Consider the following 19,162-nt stretch of genomic DNA (forward strand, 5'->3'; position numbering starts at 1 on the left):
GAAAAACTAGTAGGTATTATGTTCAGTACTTGGGTGATGGGATCAATCATACCCCAAGCCTCAGCATCATGCAATATACCCATGGAACAAACATGCACATTCTTAAGAAGGCTGTGTTTCACAAATTGCACATTCCAAATTCAAATTGTTTTTGTGATAAGGGAAAGTATACATAGCTAACACCTTGATTCTTAAATTTAAGAGCAACTTAAGTAGTAAATAAAGGAGAAAGATGTAAAACTGAGCTTCAAGAGAATCAAGAAAATACTACTCATAAAATGGTTAAACACCAGTTTAAAACAAAATTTTTTTTATATCGTGGTAATACACATAAAATTTACTACTAGTCATTTTAAGTGTACAGTTCTGTGGCATTAAGCATATCCACGATGCTTAAAATCCACCATTCTAAATTTCAGTTTTAAAAACAGCCAATATAGGAAAAGTGGCAACACATGTAGATTGAGTACTGGTACCTTAGGATTAGGTCTTAGAAGTCCTTCTTAGTATTTAAAAGAAGAATTTTTTAAAATTATATATATATAAATAAATAAAAACAAGCCCTTCTATCTGGTTTGCTGTCCTTCTCCAAGATACACTGTTTACAGATCTAAAAGCCACACAGACCCAGTGTAGCTAATGTTCCTATTTGAAAACTTGCTGGTGACTTCCATATTAAGCTGCCCTGGGCAAAAGTCCACTCCTTCATTTGCTCCTTGAGGAATTTATAATCTGTTTTTCTTTTTCTTTTTTTTTGAGACAGAGTTTCAGTCTTGTCACCCAGGCTAGAGTGCAACAGAGCAATCTCAGCTCACTGCAACCTCTGCCTCCCAGATTCAAGCGATTCTCCTGCCTCAGCCTCCTGAGTAGTTGGGATTACAGGTGTCCGCCACCACGCTTGGCTAATTTTTTTTTTCTTTGGATTTTTACTAGAGACGAGGTTTCACCATGTTGGTCAGGCTGGTCTCGAACTCCTGACCTCAGGTGATCCGCCTGCCTCGTCCTCCCAAAGTGCTGGGATTAAAGGAGTGAGCCACCGCACCTGGCCCTGTTTGTCTTCTTTACTAGATTCCTCTGGGAGTATGAACTGTGTCCAATTCATCTTCATACAGCTCACCATCGGACTCTCACATCTTCCGGAATATATACAAATAATGACTTTCTACATTTTCTTGGTCCATAAATGTTTCTTAAAAGATTTGTGGGACCTCGTTTCCTAAGATCATTTATTTGCTATGCCATAGTTTTGGGCAGGTTATGTTTTTCCTTGTATGTGGTCCTCTTAAATTAGTTTATCTGAAATCATTAATTACTGTACTGTTTTTACCCAGAATTACTGGTAGATTATTTTATATAGTAGTTTCTAAATTGGTATGAAATACTATGTTCACTTTGACCTTTTATAAAGTAGTAGCATAAATTTTTATCTCTTTTTTGTGTGTCAGTGTGTGTCAGTCTTATCTGCAAAAGCACTTCAGTTTATTGGAGAGGATTTTAGATTGAGTACATGTATTTGTTTTTTACTGACTCCTCCTCACCTCCATGATCCCTCTCTCCAGTTGTCTGCAACACACCCTACTGTGAAGTTTTTCTAAAACTTCCTAGGAAGTTTTAGATTCTTCCCAGGAAGAATTCTTTTATCTGTAATCTGTATACCACCATAATTCCCTCACTATTTATAACATCAGTTTATTAGTGGTTTTTTTAAATTATTTTTTTATTTAAAGAAAAGATGTTTATTTAGCTCATAGTTATGCAGGCTGGACAAAAAGCATGGTGCTGGTATCTCCTCAGCTTTTGGTTATTTTAGAAACAAATTTGGCAACTTGTTTACTTCAGGCACAAACCCTATAACTGTATCTCTGTATCCCAGAGAGAGAGAAACAACAACAACAACAACAAGAACAACAATCATAACAGAAACATTAACTAGAAGCATCCCTTTAAAATTTCCATATCTAAAAAGAGATGAATATTTAGGACTTTGGTCCTGCATCAAAACATGGCAGAGGTCAAAGGGGAAGTGGGTGTGTGCAAAGTGGGACCAGACCCAAGAAGCATCCTGTCTTTTTAACAACCCACTCTCATGGAAGCTAACCTATTCCTAAGAGAACAAATGCCATCTTTCCAGAGAGAGAACTCTGGAAATACCAAGGGAACAGTAGCAAACCATTGATGGGGGATCTGCCCCCTTGATCCAAACAGTTGCCAGTAGGCCCATCTCCCGACACTGCCATATTGGGAATAAAATTTCAACATGAGATTTGGTGGGTACAACAAGCCATACCCAAACCATAGCAGAAGATCTTAACAATGATCTGACACATTCTACAGGGTGCCTTTGGGTGCAGGTTTCAGAGACCATTCATGGTCTAAATGTCTCCTTTTGAGAGTAAGCAGAACATTTTCAAAATAGGCAGCTTTGCCTCCATTTTTTACCCTCACATCCACAGTAATCATTTGACCTGTCCTGATAGCTATTCTTTTAAAATAATCTGTCCTTACTCTCACAGGCTCTTGGCTGCTTAAGGGCAGGGACCTCTCTGTCATTTGCACTTAGCACTTAAGGTACTGGCACATAGTAGATATCCAAAAGGGCTTTTTCCTCACCTATCCTATTTTACAGAATTCCATTTGTAACTATACGACCTCTCACTGTTCCTTGGAATGGACAGTCTAAGGCCCATATCTGGTATGACTTCCTCAGACATGAGGAGGAAGAAGTACTCATTTCAGAGAATAAAGGAGAACTTGCAAATCTTGCCACTTGTTTGTAATTTAGATTTAAGTATTCATTTGAAGCACTTAACATCCTAACCACTAAAACATATGATTAGGAACTCAAATTTGAGAAATACAACAGAAGACGGTAAGATGAGTCAGAAGGACACATCATTTCTGTGATTAGTGTTCCAACGCTATTCTTTGCCATGTTTAAGCAAAGAATATGAAAGAGATTCAAGTTTTTTCAGAGGACAACACAAACTTTATATTATTCCTATTCCTTACTGCCTAGGAACCTCAAGCAACTTCCACTAATAGGTTTCTCCTGCTCCACACTTCCAGTAGTTTTTCTTTCACTTCTGAAATAAAGCAGTATTGCTCGTAACTTTGTTACTGAGAAAACCAACAATGCAAATAAAAGCACAGAGCCATTTCTATGTGCAAGTTAGCAAAATTCAGTCACTAGCATTGTGTTCTATGGCAATCACTTAACTTCTCTGAAATTAAATTTATTGATCTATAAAACAAGAAGATAGGGTTTTAAAAGGTACGTATTTCTATGAATCTATAATTAGAAATTCTCATGTGTTGTGTCAAAACCTCCATGGATTAAAAATAACTCTTTAATAATGATTCTAAATGTAATACACACCCATTAAAGAACATCTGTAAAATTATGTATAAAGAAAAAAACCCTCACAATTCTATTACTCATGAGCCTTATTGTAAGGATCCTAAAGCAGTTAAAAATATCACTGACAGGTTTTTAAGATGTCAGAATGTCACTGGTCTGAATCTTTTTATTTCCAACAGCAGGGTCATTAATTTTTTTCCTCTCTCTTCTGCTGTATTTTTCTGCATACTATAAACAATTCAATAACTGCCCAGAGAATGCATTAGCTACAGTTTTCCGTACACAACCCTCTTTTCCAGATCTATTTTATGGGATTTCCTGTATGATCTAAAACACTATCAACAGTTCTTCATTGCTTAAGCTCTAATGGTCAAGTTTGAACACTGTAATTTCACATTTAAAAACACTTTAATTTGGTAAAATCTCATCCCAGCCTTCCTTTCCAGATCCACTGTTCTCCATTTCAAATTGCTCTATAGGTAAACTGGCTGCCTGGAGGCTGTTCACTCTAATATGTGAGTCAGCTAGAGGGATGGTCCACCCAGACTGGGCCTTGGACACTTCTAGTCCTCATCGCCTACTGGTCCCTTCATCTAGGGTGGCCAAGCGCCTATTATCCAGAGAGAATCTGGGCAAGAATGAAGATTTAAAATTCTAATGGTAGTGGTTCCAATTCCTGGTAATATGGAATAAACACACTCCACTGTCTCTCCCCGTGAATGAAGCTACAAAACATAATACATAGATCAGGAATTTGAGGACTGGAAAAGAAACAGCAGTAGGAAAATTGGGAAGACCAGAATTCCTCATTTAACATTTACCTTGCTGATAATATTGTTATAAAAAATACATTTACAGTATTTCAATAAGATGGGAAAATGGAATACAAACATAATCCCTTGAACTGTAAAATACTTTCTAAAAAAAAAAAAAAAAATCGAACATGGGTCAGGATAACTTAGTAAAGTGTTTTAAAGTGGATCAAGTAGACAAACAATCCTCTGCAGTATTTCAAAGTAGCAGAGCACACAGGTTTAGACTGAGATCTTGGTTCAAATCCTGGCTCTACCTCTTATTAGCTGTGTGAGCTTGGATAAGTTAGGTCAGCTCTGTGAACTTATTCCCTCATTGCAAAATGGAGAAAATAATAGCACCAACCTCACAGGATACTGAGTGGACTAATTAGGTATATATGCAAACCATTAAGCATACTGCAGGCACCTATAAAATGTTCAGTAAAGTTAGCTATTAGTAGCAATAGTTTCCTCTGAATTTCAAAGGACTTATTCTATGCCCTATTTATTCAACTACAAATCTTTATTGGACATACCGCTACAAAAAGAAATCGGAATGTTCCTTTACTTCCAAGAATGAATGACCTACAGTTTAAAATGCAATATACCAATAAAAAGAAAATTTTAGTTAAATGCGCCCTCTAGTGGTATGTTTTGTGCAAGTACCTGGCATCTACAAAAGATCAAACCTCTTCATGAAATGTCACTACCCTGAAGCCAGCTGGTTGAGATCATTACAGTATGGGAAGCACTACCACATATCTTTCAGGAAGTTTCCTATCTTCAAGAGCTGGAAGGTGCTGTTGTTTGTTGTCTTTGAAAACTTCCTCCACCATATGACGTAGGATATTTGTGATATGTACCAAACCAAATCTCAACATTCCTACAGCACTGACTTTAAAATCCCTTCTCTTAAAGAAAACTGGGCCACTTTCTAGTTTGCTTTAAACAAACATCGCAAAGTACTTATTCTTCATTTACTTAATAAATACGAGGGCCAGGCGCAGTGGCTCACGCTTGTAATCCCAGTACTTTGGGAGGCCAAGGTGGGCGGATCACCTGGAGTTTGAGACCAACCCGGCCAGCATGGCGATATCCCGTCTCTACTAAAAATACAAAAACTAGCCAGGCGTGGTGGCGGGCACCTGTAATCTCAGCTATTTGGGAGGCTGAGGCAGAAGAATCGCTTGAACCCGGGAGGCAGAGGTTGCAAGCTGAGATCGCACCATTGCACTCCAGCCTGGGCGACAACAGCCAAACTCCTTCGCAAAAAACAAAACAAAACAAAACAAAACAAAAAAAAAATACGAAGCGAGCACCAACGATGTACCAGGCAATGAGGATACAATAAACTTACACAATTATTATGTAATTACAAATGTGAAAAGTGTCATAAGAAAGCATAGACTGCCATGAACACACAGTAGGGGATTGGTCCTGTATGGGGGTAGTAGGGAGTTGGAAGGCTTTCTTGAGAATAAAATATTTAAAGCCTTGAAGGGTGAGTAGAAAGTAACTGGAAGAAGAAAAGGAGTACCATACAAAGACAACAGAAAATGTAAAGGCCTGGAGACGGCAAGGAACACATGGCATTTGAGAAATTGAAGAAAGATCCTATGCACGGTGCTCAAAGGAGAGATTGTGCAAGGTGAGGCTAGGGAAGTAGGCAGGGACTTCACAAGGAGTTTGAATTTCATCCTAAAAACAATGGGAAGCGATGGCAGAGTTTTAAAGCAGTACAGCAGTAATACGACTTACATTTTCAAAAGTTCCGTTCCTACGGCACGGATAATGGATTTGAGGGAGCTGGGGCAGAATGAATCCCCAGAGCAGCTGTAGAACCACAGGTACAACATGGGACGAGGGAGGAGGTGCCAATAAAGATAAAAGAAGTGGACAAATATTCAAAAGGCTAAATGAATTGAGCAAACAGTTGAGAGTAGTGGTCCTGGTAAATCACATTTTTTCACTAGGCACAGCTGGTGGTGGTATGCATTTGGAAACACGCTAAAGAAAATGAGCCGTTTAGGATTCTAGAGTTTTCCTTTTAAAAAGAGAACTTGTTTGGCTACCAAGTGTTAACATTTTAATGCTCAACGAGCACTGAAGAGGGGACATGAGGCACTGCCTCTCACCCAAGACACCCCCAAAATGTCCTTTTCAGACTTTTATCACAGTGACCCACTCCCGCTGCGCCTTTACCTTGCCTCTGCCTGGAATGTCCTGAACTCCCTCCTTGCCGCCAATTTCACCAGATTTTTGTTTTCTTATCCAGTCTCAGGAAGCCTCTCCAGCATCTCCCACCCTACCGATCCTCCCGTCTATCTCGCCTACTACACTGTGAGTTCAGACAGCACGGATAGAACGCTTCATCTTTTTGTGTCGGCGCCCTGCCCATCGCCAACCCATCACTAAGCTCGCCGCAAACTCAGCTCAATTTTAACGCCCACGAGCCGCTTCTAGAGACCGCCTGTGATGCCGGAAGTGACGCGCTCTCGGGCACTATGTGATTCCGGTCTCCAATGCCGCAGAAGGGCGGTCTTTCCTGGCTCGTTAACTCGACTGCTCTGGAGGATTCGTGCGCGGTAAGAAGCTGGGCCGCAGGGCAGTGAGGTGAGGTTCTCGGCCATGAAAACTGCAAGGTGGTGTTCGTTCCCGCTGGCCTGGCAGAACTTGTATGGGAAGCTGGGAGGACAGAAGGCCTAGCCGCTGGGTCCCTGAGCTGGCTGAGCGCGGGCTGCTCGGGCTATGTAGGGGTGTCGGCCTCAGCTATTGGGCTCCGGCTGCTGGGGGCTGCGCGTCCAGCCGCTCTGGAATCCTCATGCGGGTGGGCCGGCGTGCTCTCCTACTTCATGCTCTTGATAACCCAGAGCCTCCCCCTTCCCACTTACGCGGGGGAAGGATAATCCACTTCGTTTTGAACAGCTTTGGTCCCCACTGGGACAGTCGCATAAACTTCAGCGAAGAGTGCGCTCGTGAAGTGGCATGGAGCCTCTTACACCTATTCACTGGGTCCACCCTTCAGCTTCTGTGGAAGGGATCTTTCTGTTACCAGATGCTGAGACTTGGGGGATTGCGAGGGATGCTGGTCTTAAAAGGTGATGACTTAGGTCGGGCGCGGTGGCTCACGCCTGTAATCCCAACACTTTGGGAGGTCGAGGCGGGCGGATCTCCTGAGGTCAGGAGTTCGAGACCACCTTGGGCAACATGGTGAAACCCCTTCTCTACTAAAATACAAAAAATTAGCTAGGCGTGGTGGCACACGCCTGTAATCCCAGCTATTCCGGAGGCTGAGGCACGACAATCGCTTGAGCCCTGGAGGCAGAGGTTGCAGTGAGCCGAGATGGCCCACTGGACTCCAGGTTGGGCTACAGAGTGAGACTCCGTCTCAACAGCGACAACAACAACAAAGGTGGTGGCTTAATACAGCCATGCTTCCCTTAACAACTGGTATAGTTCTGAGAAATGGTTGGGCCGTTTCATGGTTGGGTGAATATCATAGTATACTTATACAACAAACCTACACACCTGAGCCGTATGGGATAACCTGTTGCTCCTAGACTGCACACCTGTACAGTATGACTACTGAATACTGTAGGCAGTTCTTTTTTTTTTTTTTTTTCCCTGAGACGGAGTCTGGCTCTGTCGCCCAGGCTGGAGTGCAGTGGCCGGATCTCAGCTCACTGCAAGCTCCGCCTCCCAGGTTCACCGTGTTAGCCAGGATGGTCTCGATCTTCTGACCTCGTGATCCGCCCGTCTCGGCCTCCCAAAGTGCTGGGATTACAGGCTTGAGCCACCGCGCCCGGCCTGTAGGCAGTTCTAAAAGCATGGTAAGTGTGTATCTAAACATAGAAAAGATACTGTAAAAATATGGTATAAAAGCAAGCATGGTACACCTGAATAGGACACTTAACGCATGGAGCTTGCAGGGCTGTCCGTAGCTATGAGTGAGTCAGTGAGTGGTATGTGAGTGTGAAGGCCTAGGATATTACTTAGGGTATTACAGTACACTACTGTAGACTTTATAAATGCTGTATGCTTAGCCTAAGTTTATTTAAAAATGTTTAAAGCAATAAACTTAGCTTACTGTGCTTTAACTTTATAAACTTTTAAATTAGTTTTAACTTCTTGACCCTTTTTTTTTTTTTAAGACGGAGTCTATTCTCTCTCTCTCTCTTTTTTGAGACAGAGTTTTGCTCTTGTCACCCAGGCTGGAGTGCAGTGGCGCAATCTCGGCTCACTGCAACCTCTGCCTCCCGGGTTCAAGCAATTCTCCTTCCTCAGCCTCCCAGGTGGCGCGTGCCTGTAGCCGCGCCTGTAGCCGGGGCTACAAGCGCACGCCACCACACCCAGCTAATTTTTGTATTTTTAGTAGAGATGGGGTTTCACCATGTTTGCCAGGATGGTCTCGATCTCCTGACCTCGTGATCCACCCTTCTTGGCCTCCCAAAGTGCTGGGATTACAGGCGTGAGCCACCACACCCAGCCCACTCTTTTGTAATAACACTTAGCTTAAAACGCTAATATGTTGTATAGCTATACAAAAAATGTTTTCTTTATTCCCTTACAGTATTCTATAGCTTTTTCCTGTTAAAATTTTTTTGTTATTATAAACTGAGACACACACATTATGCCTACACCGGGTCAGGATCATCAGTATCACTCTTTTCTTCCTCCACATCTTATCCTACTGAAAGGTTTTCAGGGGCAGTAACATGAATGGAGCTGTCATCTCCTATGATAACTGCCTTTTTCTGGAATACTTATAATTATCTAGTATTATGTACAGTACATCATTGTAAGCGCTATGCTTTTATATGACTGGCAGCCCAGTAGGTTTGTTTACACCAGCATTACCACAGACATGAGTAATGTGTTAGACTACAAGTTATGAGGGTTACAAAGTCAACAGAAATTTTTCAGCTGCATTATAATCATCTGAGACCAGTATCATGTGCAGTCGCTGTTGACCTAAATGTTATGTACTATGTGACTGTAGCTGATGAATCTTTGATTATGGCTGAATGTTCTTATTCATTGCAGGAAAAAAAATATCCTCCAAATTACTAGGATGTAAGTGACCAAAACTTTGTTCCGTTTTATGTTGGAGCCAAATAATTAGTGTTAGGATAAATTACTTCTTTAAAGTATGTATGTGCTCTAAAATGAAAAGTATTTCTGAACATTAAAGCATAGGTATTAAGAGTATAAAAACAAGATACAGATTTTGGTGTGAAATGTATCTTATGATTCAAATCATAATTTAAATAAAATCGAAGATGATGTGAAATCACTGGGCTGGAAGTCGCTTATACCTTGATTAGTAAGAGAGGAAGCCTGGGATCACCCTGTGATACTAAACACTTTTTTATGTTTTACTTATAACTCTGTCAGGAAATTTCAACAAACTTCATATTAAAGGACATGATTTCTGTATACTTAGTAATTTGCTATGCAAATTGTTGCATTGAAATGGCAGACTAAGCAAGACGATTGGGAGAAAGTAGCTGCGGGACTTGAGGAAAATAAACAGGAAAACTGCAGAATGTGGAAGGAATAATTGCATTCATTGTATTACTATCTGATTTATATTTTATGAAACAATTTGATTTCTTAATTTTTCAATTTTAAGCACAACTTTTTTAACTGGTGTGGCAGCTTTTCTGGTAAGTGGTAGATTTATATTAGAAGCATGTCTGCAGCATATTATAGCATTAAATATGTATGTAGATATCTAACTGAAGTAAAAAGTGTTTTAGTAATTAAAAGTTTAACGTATGGGCATATGTGAGATATAGTGATATAGCATGTCTCTTTAGTTTTGCTGTTTTTGTTGTTGATGACTAACCACCCATGCTTGTCTTAAAAATTGATAAGGTACCTCTGATGAAATTATGACCAGGTGGGCCCGAGTTAGTACCACATGTAACAAGAGACCCTTGCCTGCAACATCATGGGAGGACATGAAGAAGGGATCCTTTGAGGGAACAAGCCAAAACCTACCAAAGCATAAACAACTTGAAGCCAATAGGCTATCCCTCAAAAATGATGCACCCCAAGCAAAACATAAAAAGAAAAAGAAAAAGGAGTACTTAAATGAAGATGTGAATGGATTCATGGAATACCTAAGACAGAATTCACAGATGGTTCACAATGGGCAAATTGTAGCAACAGACAGTGAGGAAGTAAGGGAAGAAATTGCAGTTGCTTTAAAGAAAGACAGTCGACGGGAAGGAAGAAGATTAAAAAGACAAGCGGCAAAGAAAAATGCAATGGTGAGAGCATCGCTTCTACCATGTTATTTACTTTATTTAGCTGGAAACTATTCTTATACTCACATACATATATATCTTAGCAGGGTCTGGTTACCATTATGTCCCAGATTCATAGAGCATCATTTTAAGGATTAGTACTTTTTTAGCACATATATGCTAGGCACATGATGTACTGGTTAATTATCACAACAACACAGCAAAGGTGATGGCATTATTCCCATATTATGGATGGCAAACACTGAAGTGCAGACAGATTAAATAACTTGTGAAAGCCACTTAGCTAGTAGCAGAGGTGAAATTCAAACCTAGCCTGACTTCGAAACCTATGTTATAGACCAGATGTGGTAGCCCATGCCCGTGATCCCAGCACTGTGGGAGGCTGAGGCAGGAGGATCACTTCAGCCCAGGAGTTAAAGACCAGCCAGGGCAACATAGGGAGACCCCATCTCTACCAAAAAAAAAAATTAGCCAGGTGTGGTGATACACACCTGTGATCCCAGCTACTACTGCCAGCTAAGGCAGGAGGATTGAGCCTGGGAGGTCAAGGCTACAGTGAACCATGTGATCAACCACTGCATTTCAGTCTGGGTGACAAAACGAGAGTTTGTCTTCCAAAAAAACCAAAACCTATCCTCACCTTCCAATAGCCCCTTTTTCAAATTAGCATTGAGAAAATGTCAAAATTATGAAGAAGATAAAGTACAACAGATTAAATGTGTGTGGGTCCCTATTACTTGGAAAGGATATTCTTTATCTATGAAATAGTGAAGCACAGGAAAGAGGTACATAGGAGTCACACTAGTTAGAGCAGAGTAATAGCAGAATTAAAAGTCCTTGACACTCCCTAGTCATTGCTTCCTCCCTCCCCCATATTACATTCAGAGGAATGCTGGGGGCAGCAGGTTTCTTTCTGTAATGTCTAGCCCTAGATTTTAAAGTATGTCAGGCAAAGGGGATGAAATACTTGCTATAATTATTTCCCTTCTCTAAGTGAGTTTCCCAAGTCTCCTAGCACGCCACTTCATAAGAATGAAGACTTGTTGCTAGTTATACTTTTATTTTTTATTAGTATTACTATATGTAGAGCACTGTTTGCACCAATGCAGGCTTGAAATGTTAACAGCCTCTATAAATGTGTCTTTTGGCTGTTTGCAAGATTAGTCTACGCATTGTTCTATTTAAAGATAATTATTTAGAGATAATACTGATGAAACATTCCTTATGGATAAATTTGGATAGAAAGGATAACATTTCTATTGGTATCAGGATAGAGTTTTGTCTAAGTTAACTATTTTTAAATATTTTAAGACACTTTAGTTGACATAGGCAGTATGGTGAATTGCATACCATTTGAAGACATTTACTGTTAGGATCTCTTAAGCATTATGTTTGTAATTAAGTGGGGAAGGATATTGTTTTTTAAAAAGGGGAGTGCTATATAAATAGTATATGGCTTGTTGTTACCTGTTGTTAATTTACTTCCTTGCTATTTTTTTAATGCCTTATACTAAGCATCAGTCCTTAAATGCTAATAAACTGATTATGCTATTGAAATTTACAATCAGCGCTTCACAATCCCATCTACATTAAACTTAAGGACCATTCAAAAATGTTGTAGTAAGTGATGATTAGGTTTTAAAGGAGAAGGCTGTGAACTAAGGCAGTAGTCTCAGCTTAATAGAGACCACTTTGACTTTACCAACAAGCCAAGACTTCCTATAGTGGTGATGCAGGTTTTAGCAATAGCTTTTCCTGCATTTGTATAATAAATGCAGCTTCTTTTTTTTTGGACCAGCTCATTCTAAATGTACAAGTTACTGAAGAATTTAAAGGGACTCATTCTATTTCAATATTTTATTAAGTAGGAAAAAAAGAGGCCGGGCGCGGTGGCTCAAGCCTGTAATCCCAGCACTTTGGGAGGCCGAGACGGGCGGATCACGAGGTCAGGAGATCGAGACCATCCTGGCTAACACGGTGAAACCCCGTCTCTACTAAAAATACAAAAACTAGCCGGGCGAGGTGGCGGGCGCCTGTAGTCCCAGCTACTCCGGAGGCTGAGGCAGGAGAATGGCATAAACCCGGGAGGCAGAGCTTGCAGTGAGCTGAGATCCGGCCACTGCACCCCAGTCCGGGCGACAGAGCGAGACTCCGCCTCAAAAAAAAAAAAGAAAAAAAGGACAGAGTTGCAAAATAAATGTTTTATTTTGCCGGTTGAATTTGCTTTTTAAAAAAACCTGTGGTTATTTTGAAAAACATAATTAAATGACTATTTATTATCCAAGAAATATATATATCTTTTTCCAGCTTAAATAAAATAGTTTAAATATCTGCCATTTTTGATTATGGTTGATGTTATCATTTATTGCAGCAAAAAAATTCTTCAAATTTCTGTAAATAACTAACCATTGCTCAGTTTTATGTTGGAGCCAAATAATTCATCTCAGAGTAAATTATTCCTTTAAAATGTATTGTGCATATATTCTAAAAATGAAACCTATTTCTGAATATTAAAGAATGTGTATGGCCAGGCGTGGTGGCTCACGCCTGTAATACCAGCACTTTGGGAGGCTAAGGCGGGTGGATCACGAGGTCAGGCGATTGAGACCATCCTGCCCAACATGGTGAAACCCTGTCTCTACTAAGAATACCAGAATTATCTGGGCGTGGTGACTCGTGCTTGTAATCCCAGCTACTTGGGAGGCTGAGGCAGGAGAATAATTTGAACAGTATTATTGGGAGGCGGAGGTTGCAGTGAGCCGAGATCACGCTACTGCACTCCAGCCTGGTGACAGCGAGATTCCATCTCAAAAAAAAAAAGTCTATTTAGGGTACAAAAACAAGGGTGTACTTTTTGCTATGAAATATATCTTATGGTTTGAATCATAACTTGAATGGAAACATTTGACCCAAATTCATTCAATTATGTGAACTTTAAAAAAATTAATTTTTTAAAAATTTTGAGTACATAATTATACACAAATACACATTTTGAGTGATAATTTTTATAGCCACTGCCCATTTCCTATAGAAAACGCCATTTTTCTACTGCAGACATTCCAGTTACAAAATGAATAGTCCATATTTGCTCAATTCATTTAAGCAATTGCCTTCTACAAAGCCACATATATAACATTGTTCCTGAGATTGATAGATTTATCGATTGAGGTTTTCAAAAGCAATGAAACCCTCTGATGGAAAGGACATCTCATTGTTTAGGAACATATGAAACCTTTTTTCTACAAATAAAATATTGAGATTTTAGAAAAAGAGCTAAATAAGATGAGAAATGTTTTAAATATGTTTTTGATAACAAGAATTAGTAAAGTCACTGGTATAGTTTTGCAGTGTGCCAACCCACATTTTGTTTTCCCAGGTGTGTTTCCATTGTAGAAAACCTGGTCATGGAATTGCAGATTGCCCTGCCGCCCTTGAAAATCAAGACATGGGCACTGGGATATGTTACAGGTGTGGGTCCACAGAGCACGAAATAACCAAGTGTAAGGCTAAAGTAGACCCGGCTCTTGGTATGTGTTTCTTTCAGTTTTTTGCTTTGTTCATGGGGAAAGCCAATAAATAGCACCCTGGGTATATTTTTAACACAATTTGTTAAGAGTGTGCCACTTAGTATTTGGAAATCATATGAGATTAAATTTTAAGTTATGTAAAAATATTTTTTATTCAGTGTTAATGTGAATTTTATGACTTGCCATATGTATTGTCAACTGAATAGGAACTGTTGATTTTTACAGGCGAATTTCCTTTTGCAAAATGTTTTGTTTGTGGAGAAATGGGGCACCTGTCTAGATCTTGTCCGGATAATCCCAAAGGACTCTATGCTGATGGTAAGTACTGTTATCTTCATATAGCAGAAATGGTGAGTTATCGTGCAGTTGTGATTTAGTTTACACTCAATCAGTTCTTGAATAAATTCTTGAATAAATTGCAAAACCTTGAGAATTACATGATTTTTATCAAGTGCTATCATATGTACTGGGCTTTTTGTGCAGTTTGACTTCATATGTTAATAAATCAGAAAAAACTAAGGTGTGTATTTCCAACTGTGCTTGCTTCATCATTTGTGAGACTATTATACATTTCTACTTTTAGACATAATAGAAGCAGAGGGATTATATATATCTCAAGCTAATATGAGGTTTTTAAAATCGTAGTATATATTCAGCCTCAGCCAGCATACCATTTTTGTGGAAGGGTGGGTACACGATTCAATACTGTAGCAATGTTTGCTTCTGAATTTTTTTTCTTAGTTATTTGTCTGGCATGGGATTATGTAGCTTTTTTCTCTTTAACTTAGGCAATTAAGGTTCACACAGTAAAGTCTATGCGGTCTAAAGCTTTAAGGAGGAGGCTGTTATCTGTTGATGATGGTGGCTGGTGCCATCAGGCTCTAGACATTTCTTGTGTCATGTCCTGGGTGTCCCCCTGGAGAAGTTCAGTGAAAAAGCGTAGCTTTTGGAGTTGGTCAGACTTGGGTTATAGTGCCAGCACCGCCACTCACTAGCGCGGGGCTTTGGCCAACTTACCAAACTCGATCTCAGTTTCCTCAGCTATAGAATGGAGCTGATAAAACTATATTTTATTGATTCTAAGATGCACAGTTTTTCAATTTTAATCCCTTGGAAATCAGAATGTATCTTACCATTGGTGGGTCCCACATAATTGACAGCTGTTTTTCTTTCTGAGAGGTATGTGCAATAATGATACATCTTATAATCAATGGTGTCTTAGAGTTAATGAATTATGATATTTGCCTAAAGAGTTTTTATAAAGATTAAAGTGTATTATTCAAGTGCTTCTTTTTCACTATGGCATATAAAGAAGCCAGGGCCTGAAAAATGCTCAGGTGCATTTCAGTTTTGAGCTTATAAAAATGGGTAGTTAACATGACAAGTGAGCAAAAATGGCTTTCACTGGTCAACCAAAGTGACTAGATGTAAAAAAAAAAAAAAAAAAAAAAGATTTAATGCAGCAAGGAGAGTAGATCCCATAGATGTGAAAATTTGGCCAGATTAGCCTGTGTGTACTTTGATTTTATAACTTGTAGTCTTTTGTTTACAGTAAGGGGCTTTCTGTGACTTGTTTTAATTTAGAACACTTTGATAGCAATAGAAACATTGGATACATTTTTGTGTGGTACATTTTATGTATGTAGAATTAGTACTTTGTTTTTAAGAGGTAAAGCATTATGTTAGGGGGAAAAGTAGGGTGGGTTTCCAAATTTGCATTTTTTATATTGAAAATAAAGTCAAGATTTGGGGAAAAAAGAAAATTCAGCCAGATTTGTATCTTTGTATCTGATTAGGTCATTTTTCTAAGTCACTTAACATTTTGAGCATGATCAAATAATGCTTGACCATTAAGCAACAGTGTTTGATCATTAAGTGAAAGACTTATTTTAGAAAGCACATGTGTTGTGATTCACAATTCTGAAATGTTTAAAGTAGGCAGATGGGCATTTTTATAGGGTTAGGGTGCCTGGCCAATGGAAGGCACTGAAACAAAAATTAACTTTCTTTTGTAAATGCTTACCCCCATCTGATCTGTACAGTAGAATAGTAGTTTCTAATCTGTTTTTGGGCCACTGACAGAGAATCTGACATGCTATTCAGGAAAGAGCATTTGCTTACAACTTTTATTTATAGGTCCAAGGGTTCACAGACTCTTGACTGTCTAAGCATTAAGATCCAGGCTTCTGTGCAATAGCTCTTGAACAAGTGCCTTCCATCATAACTCATTTTCCTACTTCTCAAGGCCACGTGCAAGAAGCAGTGGGTGGGTACAATTTACTGCTCTGTGAGGTTAAAAGGAATGGAGAATGAATTCTTAATACGAATAGTGGCACCTCCCTATGTTCCTGGTCTAGCTACCTTTACAACTGACAAGGTTGTGAGGATCCAGTAAGATGTGAAGGTGCTTTGAGATGTTAAAAACCCTATGTAAGTATGAGATGGTATTCAGTGGCTTTGCTCTTTCAATAGGTGGCGGCTGCAAACTTTGTGGCTCTGTGGAACATTTAAAGAAAGATTGCCCTGAAAGTCAGAATTCAGGTGAGACCTCTGGGCCTCTACTTAGAAGGGGTGAGATTAATATTTCTCTGCATTTTATTCTGCACTTATTATGAATAACTCATTGGGATGCTAATGATTTTAAGACCTGTTTTCCTACTGTAGCAATCACTTAATCTCTGTCAGCAACAGACACACATCGTACTGAGTAACTGAAGAGGTGGGGAAAAAAGTGACCAGTAAGCCTTAGGGGACCCTGACTTTATAAGACATCTTATTCATAAGCATTTATATTTGCTAACTAATGAATTTAATATAATAGAGCCAATTCTGTTACTTAAGAAAAATATGAATTCACTAAGGGAAAATTAAAAATATGAAATAACTTTCCATAGTCTTAATATTGAGTGTCCTCATGTATGCTTTGCTTTGTATGTACCTAAAAGATTCAGAGTTGATTGCAGAAACTACCAAAAATATTAAAAATGTGTTATCCACACAGAATCTGGCTATTTTCTTCCTGATGAAATACCAGCCTTATTCATCAAAAACTTCAGAGATGTTCACTATACCTATGGCAGACTTTTGAGGAAGTGGAGATGATTATTACATTAGTTTGCCTGGACTAGAATGATGATAATCCTGTGTGAAGGCAGGCAAGAAGACAGTAGGATAGCTCAGCAGTGCTTCTTATGGAAAGAGCAAATTTCTTTTTATTTCACATAGTCACAACACTACACAAATAAGTCTGCTCATTCTTACTTCCTATCCCTAACATTTAAATTTGAAAACCAAGAGTTCTTGTTTACAAGCTTGTCTAGAAGATAGTCTTTAGTACACTGTAGGCAGTAAGATTGAAATGATGAAGTGGAATTTGAATTCTCCCCCCTGGGAGGATTGCCACTTCCCAAATGACAAGACTGACAAGCAGATGTTGTATAATTTCACAGGTAGAATCTTATGCATTTAAAACTGATGCTTCATAAACCTTGCTGTTTACAGACTCTTGGAATTCATTGACTCTGTAATGATGAACTCTGGGAAAGAATGAAAGAGCTTTCTCATCAATTCGTGCATTGCAATGTAGTTGCTGCATTTCCCTAATTGGGATGAGAAATTGCCTGTGGTACTCTGAAATCAAGGGTTATAATCAATTACAGAATTGCTCACTTTCCTTTAGTGATGGAGTCTTCCCTCCTTGTGATTATTCATGTCAAAATGAGTTCCTTTCCAAAACCAGTAACAATCTGAGTGGATGCATTTGATTACTGTTTTTCTCATATTCTGATTTTTCTATTCCTTTACAGAGCGAATGGTCACAGTCGGTCGTTGGGCAAAGGGAATGAGTGCAGACTATGAAGAAATTTTGGATGCACCTAAACCACAAAAACCCAAAACAAAAATACCTAAAGTTGTTAATTTTTGATAACAACTAGCACTATCATTAGTTACCACCTCATCATTACTTTCTAAACCAGGCCCACTTCACGAGTTAGAGTTGAGCTCCCTTGTAGCCAGGACTATACTGTAGATACCAGTATGATCTGGGTGTGATCGAAAACAATTTTGTTTATTCTGTCCATCAAATTGTACTTCTACCACTGTTTGGAGAAAATTGAAGAAAAGAATAAGATGATTAAATGGATTCTCTAAAAGAACATATTTTAAGAGACAGAACTTAGACATAACCAAGTAGTTGTATACCTGATTGTAACAATCATCTTTTATAAAAGCAAAATTATGCATAAATGTAAAACACTCCTAAACAAAGGGTACAAGTGAATTTTTGGTTATATCATTTTCTTGGCTCAAAGTATCAATTTATTATTATAATAGAAATTTATAAGTTGCTAGAAAGTCTATGTTTTTAAAATATGGAATAAAAATGCATTTTCTATTGCTTGTTTTTCTGAATACTTGATTCTTGATTGAAATAGCCATTGTTCGTTAATATCCATGTAACAATCCCTTTGGAAACAAGATTTTTTATGAATCCTAGATGAGAATAAACAGGGATTTGGTTTTTGTTTTAGTTTTGACATAAAGGATTACAAGTTACTAAAGTTAAAATTGAAATACCTCAATTTAACAGCAGCTCTTTTTTGCCCTTGATTTTCAAGAGAGAAATTCTAGCCAAAAATCAGTTTTCATTACTTAATCAGAATGACGGCACATAACAGATTGTATAATAAACTTAATAGCATTTTGTTCACATGTTTTAGATTAGTCAGAGTGAGAGGGAAATATCACCATAATAGAGTTAGAACACTAATCAGAGACCCATTAGCTTCTTTGTTTGATTTGATGAATTCATGCATACTTAATACATATATTTCACAAGGCTTAACACTACCATTGTACTGTATAATGGAATGACTCTAGTGGTTTTGTGTTTCATTTCAAATTTTACCTGATTGAATCCATTTGTAACTAAAGGAAACAGCTGTGATTAGTTACTGATGCCTCAAAAGCAAAATATTTACCAAATAAGAAAAGAAACACTTTTGTTTTCATATCTGCACAACTCTACAGTTCTAGTCTTAATAGGAGCTGTTCTTTTTTTTCAGTGTGAGAGGAAAACATGATGACAATACTGCTCAGCATCCCAGAGCTTAAGGAAATGAGTGCCATTTAGAAGGAATTGCACAAGCCATGCAGCTGGAAAAGGACAGTAATGCTGCCTTAGTCATCTAGTCTGAACACACCCAGATT

At 38.7% G+C, this 19,162-nt stretch overlaps 1 protein-coding gene and 1 long non-coding RNA gene across 6 annotated transcripts in view; one reads left to right on the plus strand and one right to left on the minus strand.

Moving 5' to 3' along the window:
* Positions 1-6,630, minus strand: part of LOC111544448 — a 42,630-nt gene extending 36,000 nt beyond the window's left edge. Inside the window, exon 1 of the long non-coding RNA XR_002732162.1 lies at positions 6,355-6,630. This is a non-coding gene — a long non-coding RNA (uncharacterized LOC111544448). The remainder of the gene's footprint in view (positions 1-6,354) is intronic.
* A 13-nt stretch (positions 6,631-6,643) lies between these two features.
* Positions 6,644-18,358, plus strand: ZCCHC9 (zinc finger CCHC-type containing 9). 5 transcript variants are annotated; one of them, XM_023214964.3, is made up of 7 exons: positions 6,675-6,765; positions 7,856-7,982; positions 10,030-10,427; positions 13,801-13,951; positions 14,177-14,269; positions 16,424-16,492; positions 17,758-18,358. In XM_023214964.3, the coding sequence occupies exons 3-7, from the start codon at positions 10,047-10,049 to the stop codon at positions 17,874-17,876; spliced, it is 813 nt and encodes a 270-aa protein (XP_023070732.1). In that variant the 5' UTR covers positions 6,675-6,765; positions 7,856-7,982; positions 10,030-10,046; the 3' UTR covers positions 17,877-18,358. The 5 variants fall into 5 exon arrangements, with proteins under 5 accessions (XP_023070734.1, XP_023070735.1, XP_023070732.1 ...); XM_023214968.2 differs by having other exon boundaries at positions 10,055-10,427; XM_023214966.3 differs by lacking the exon at positions 7,856-7,982 and having other exon boundaries at positions 6,644-6,765.
* The last annotated feature ends 804 nt before the right edge of the window (positions 18,359-19,162 follow it).

This window comes from Piliocolobus tephrosceles, chromosome 4, assembly GCF_002776525.5.
Source record: "Piliocolobus tephrosceles isolate RC106 chromosome 4, ASM277652v3, whole genome shotgun sequence".
Classification (NCBI taxonomy): domain Eukaryota; kingdom Metazoa; phylum Chordata; class Mammalia; order Primates; family Cercopithecidae; genus Piliocolobus; species Piliocolobus tephrosceles.

Excerpts from the sequence above, each read along its gene's own strand:
- ZCCHC9 (XM_023214966.3), top strand. The coding sequence starts at position 10,047 with ATGACCAGGTGGGCCCGAGTTAGTACCACATGTAACAAGAGACCCTTG. Across the intron at positions 10,428-13,800 it reads CGGCAAAGAAAAATGCAATG|GTGTGTTTCCATTGTAGAAA; the intron begins GTGAGAGCATCG and ends TTGTTTTCCCAG. Across the intron at positions 14,270-16,423 it reads CAAAGGACTCTATGCTGATG|GTGGCGGCTGCAAACTTTGT; the intron begins GTAAGTACTGTT and ends CTCTTTCAATAG.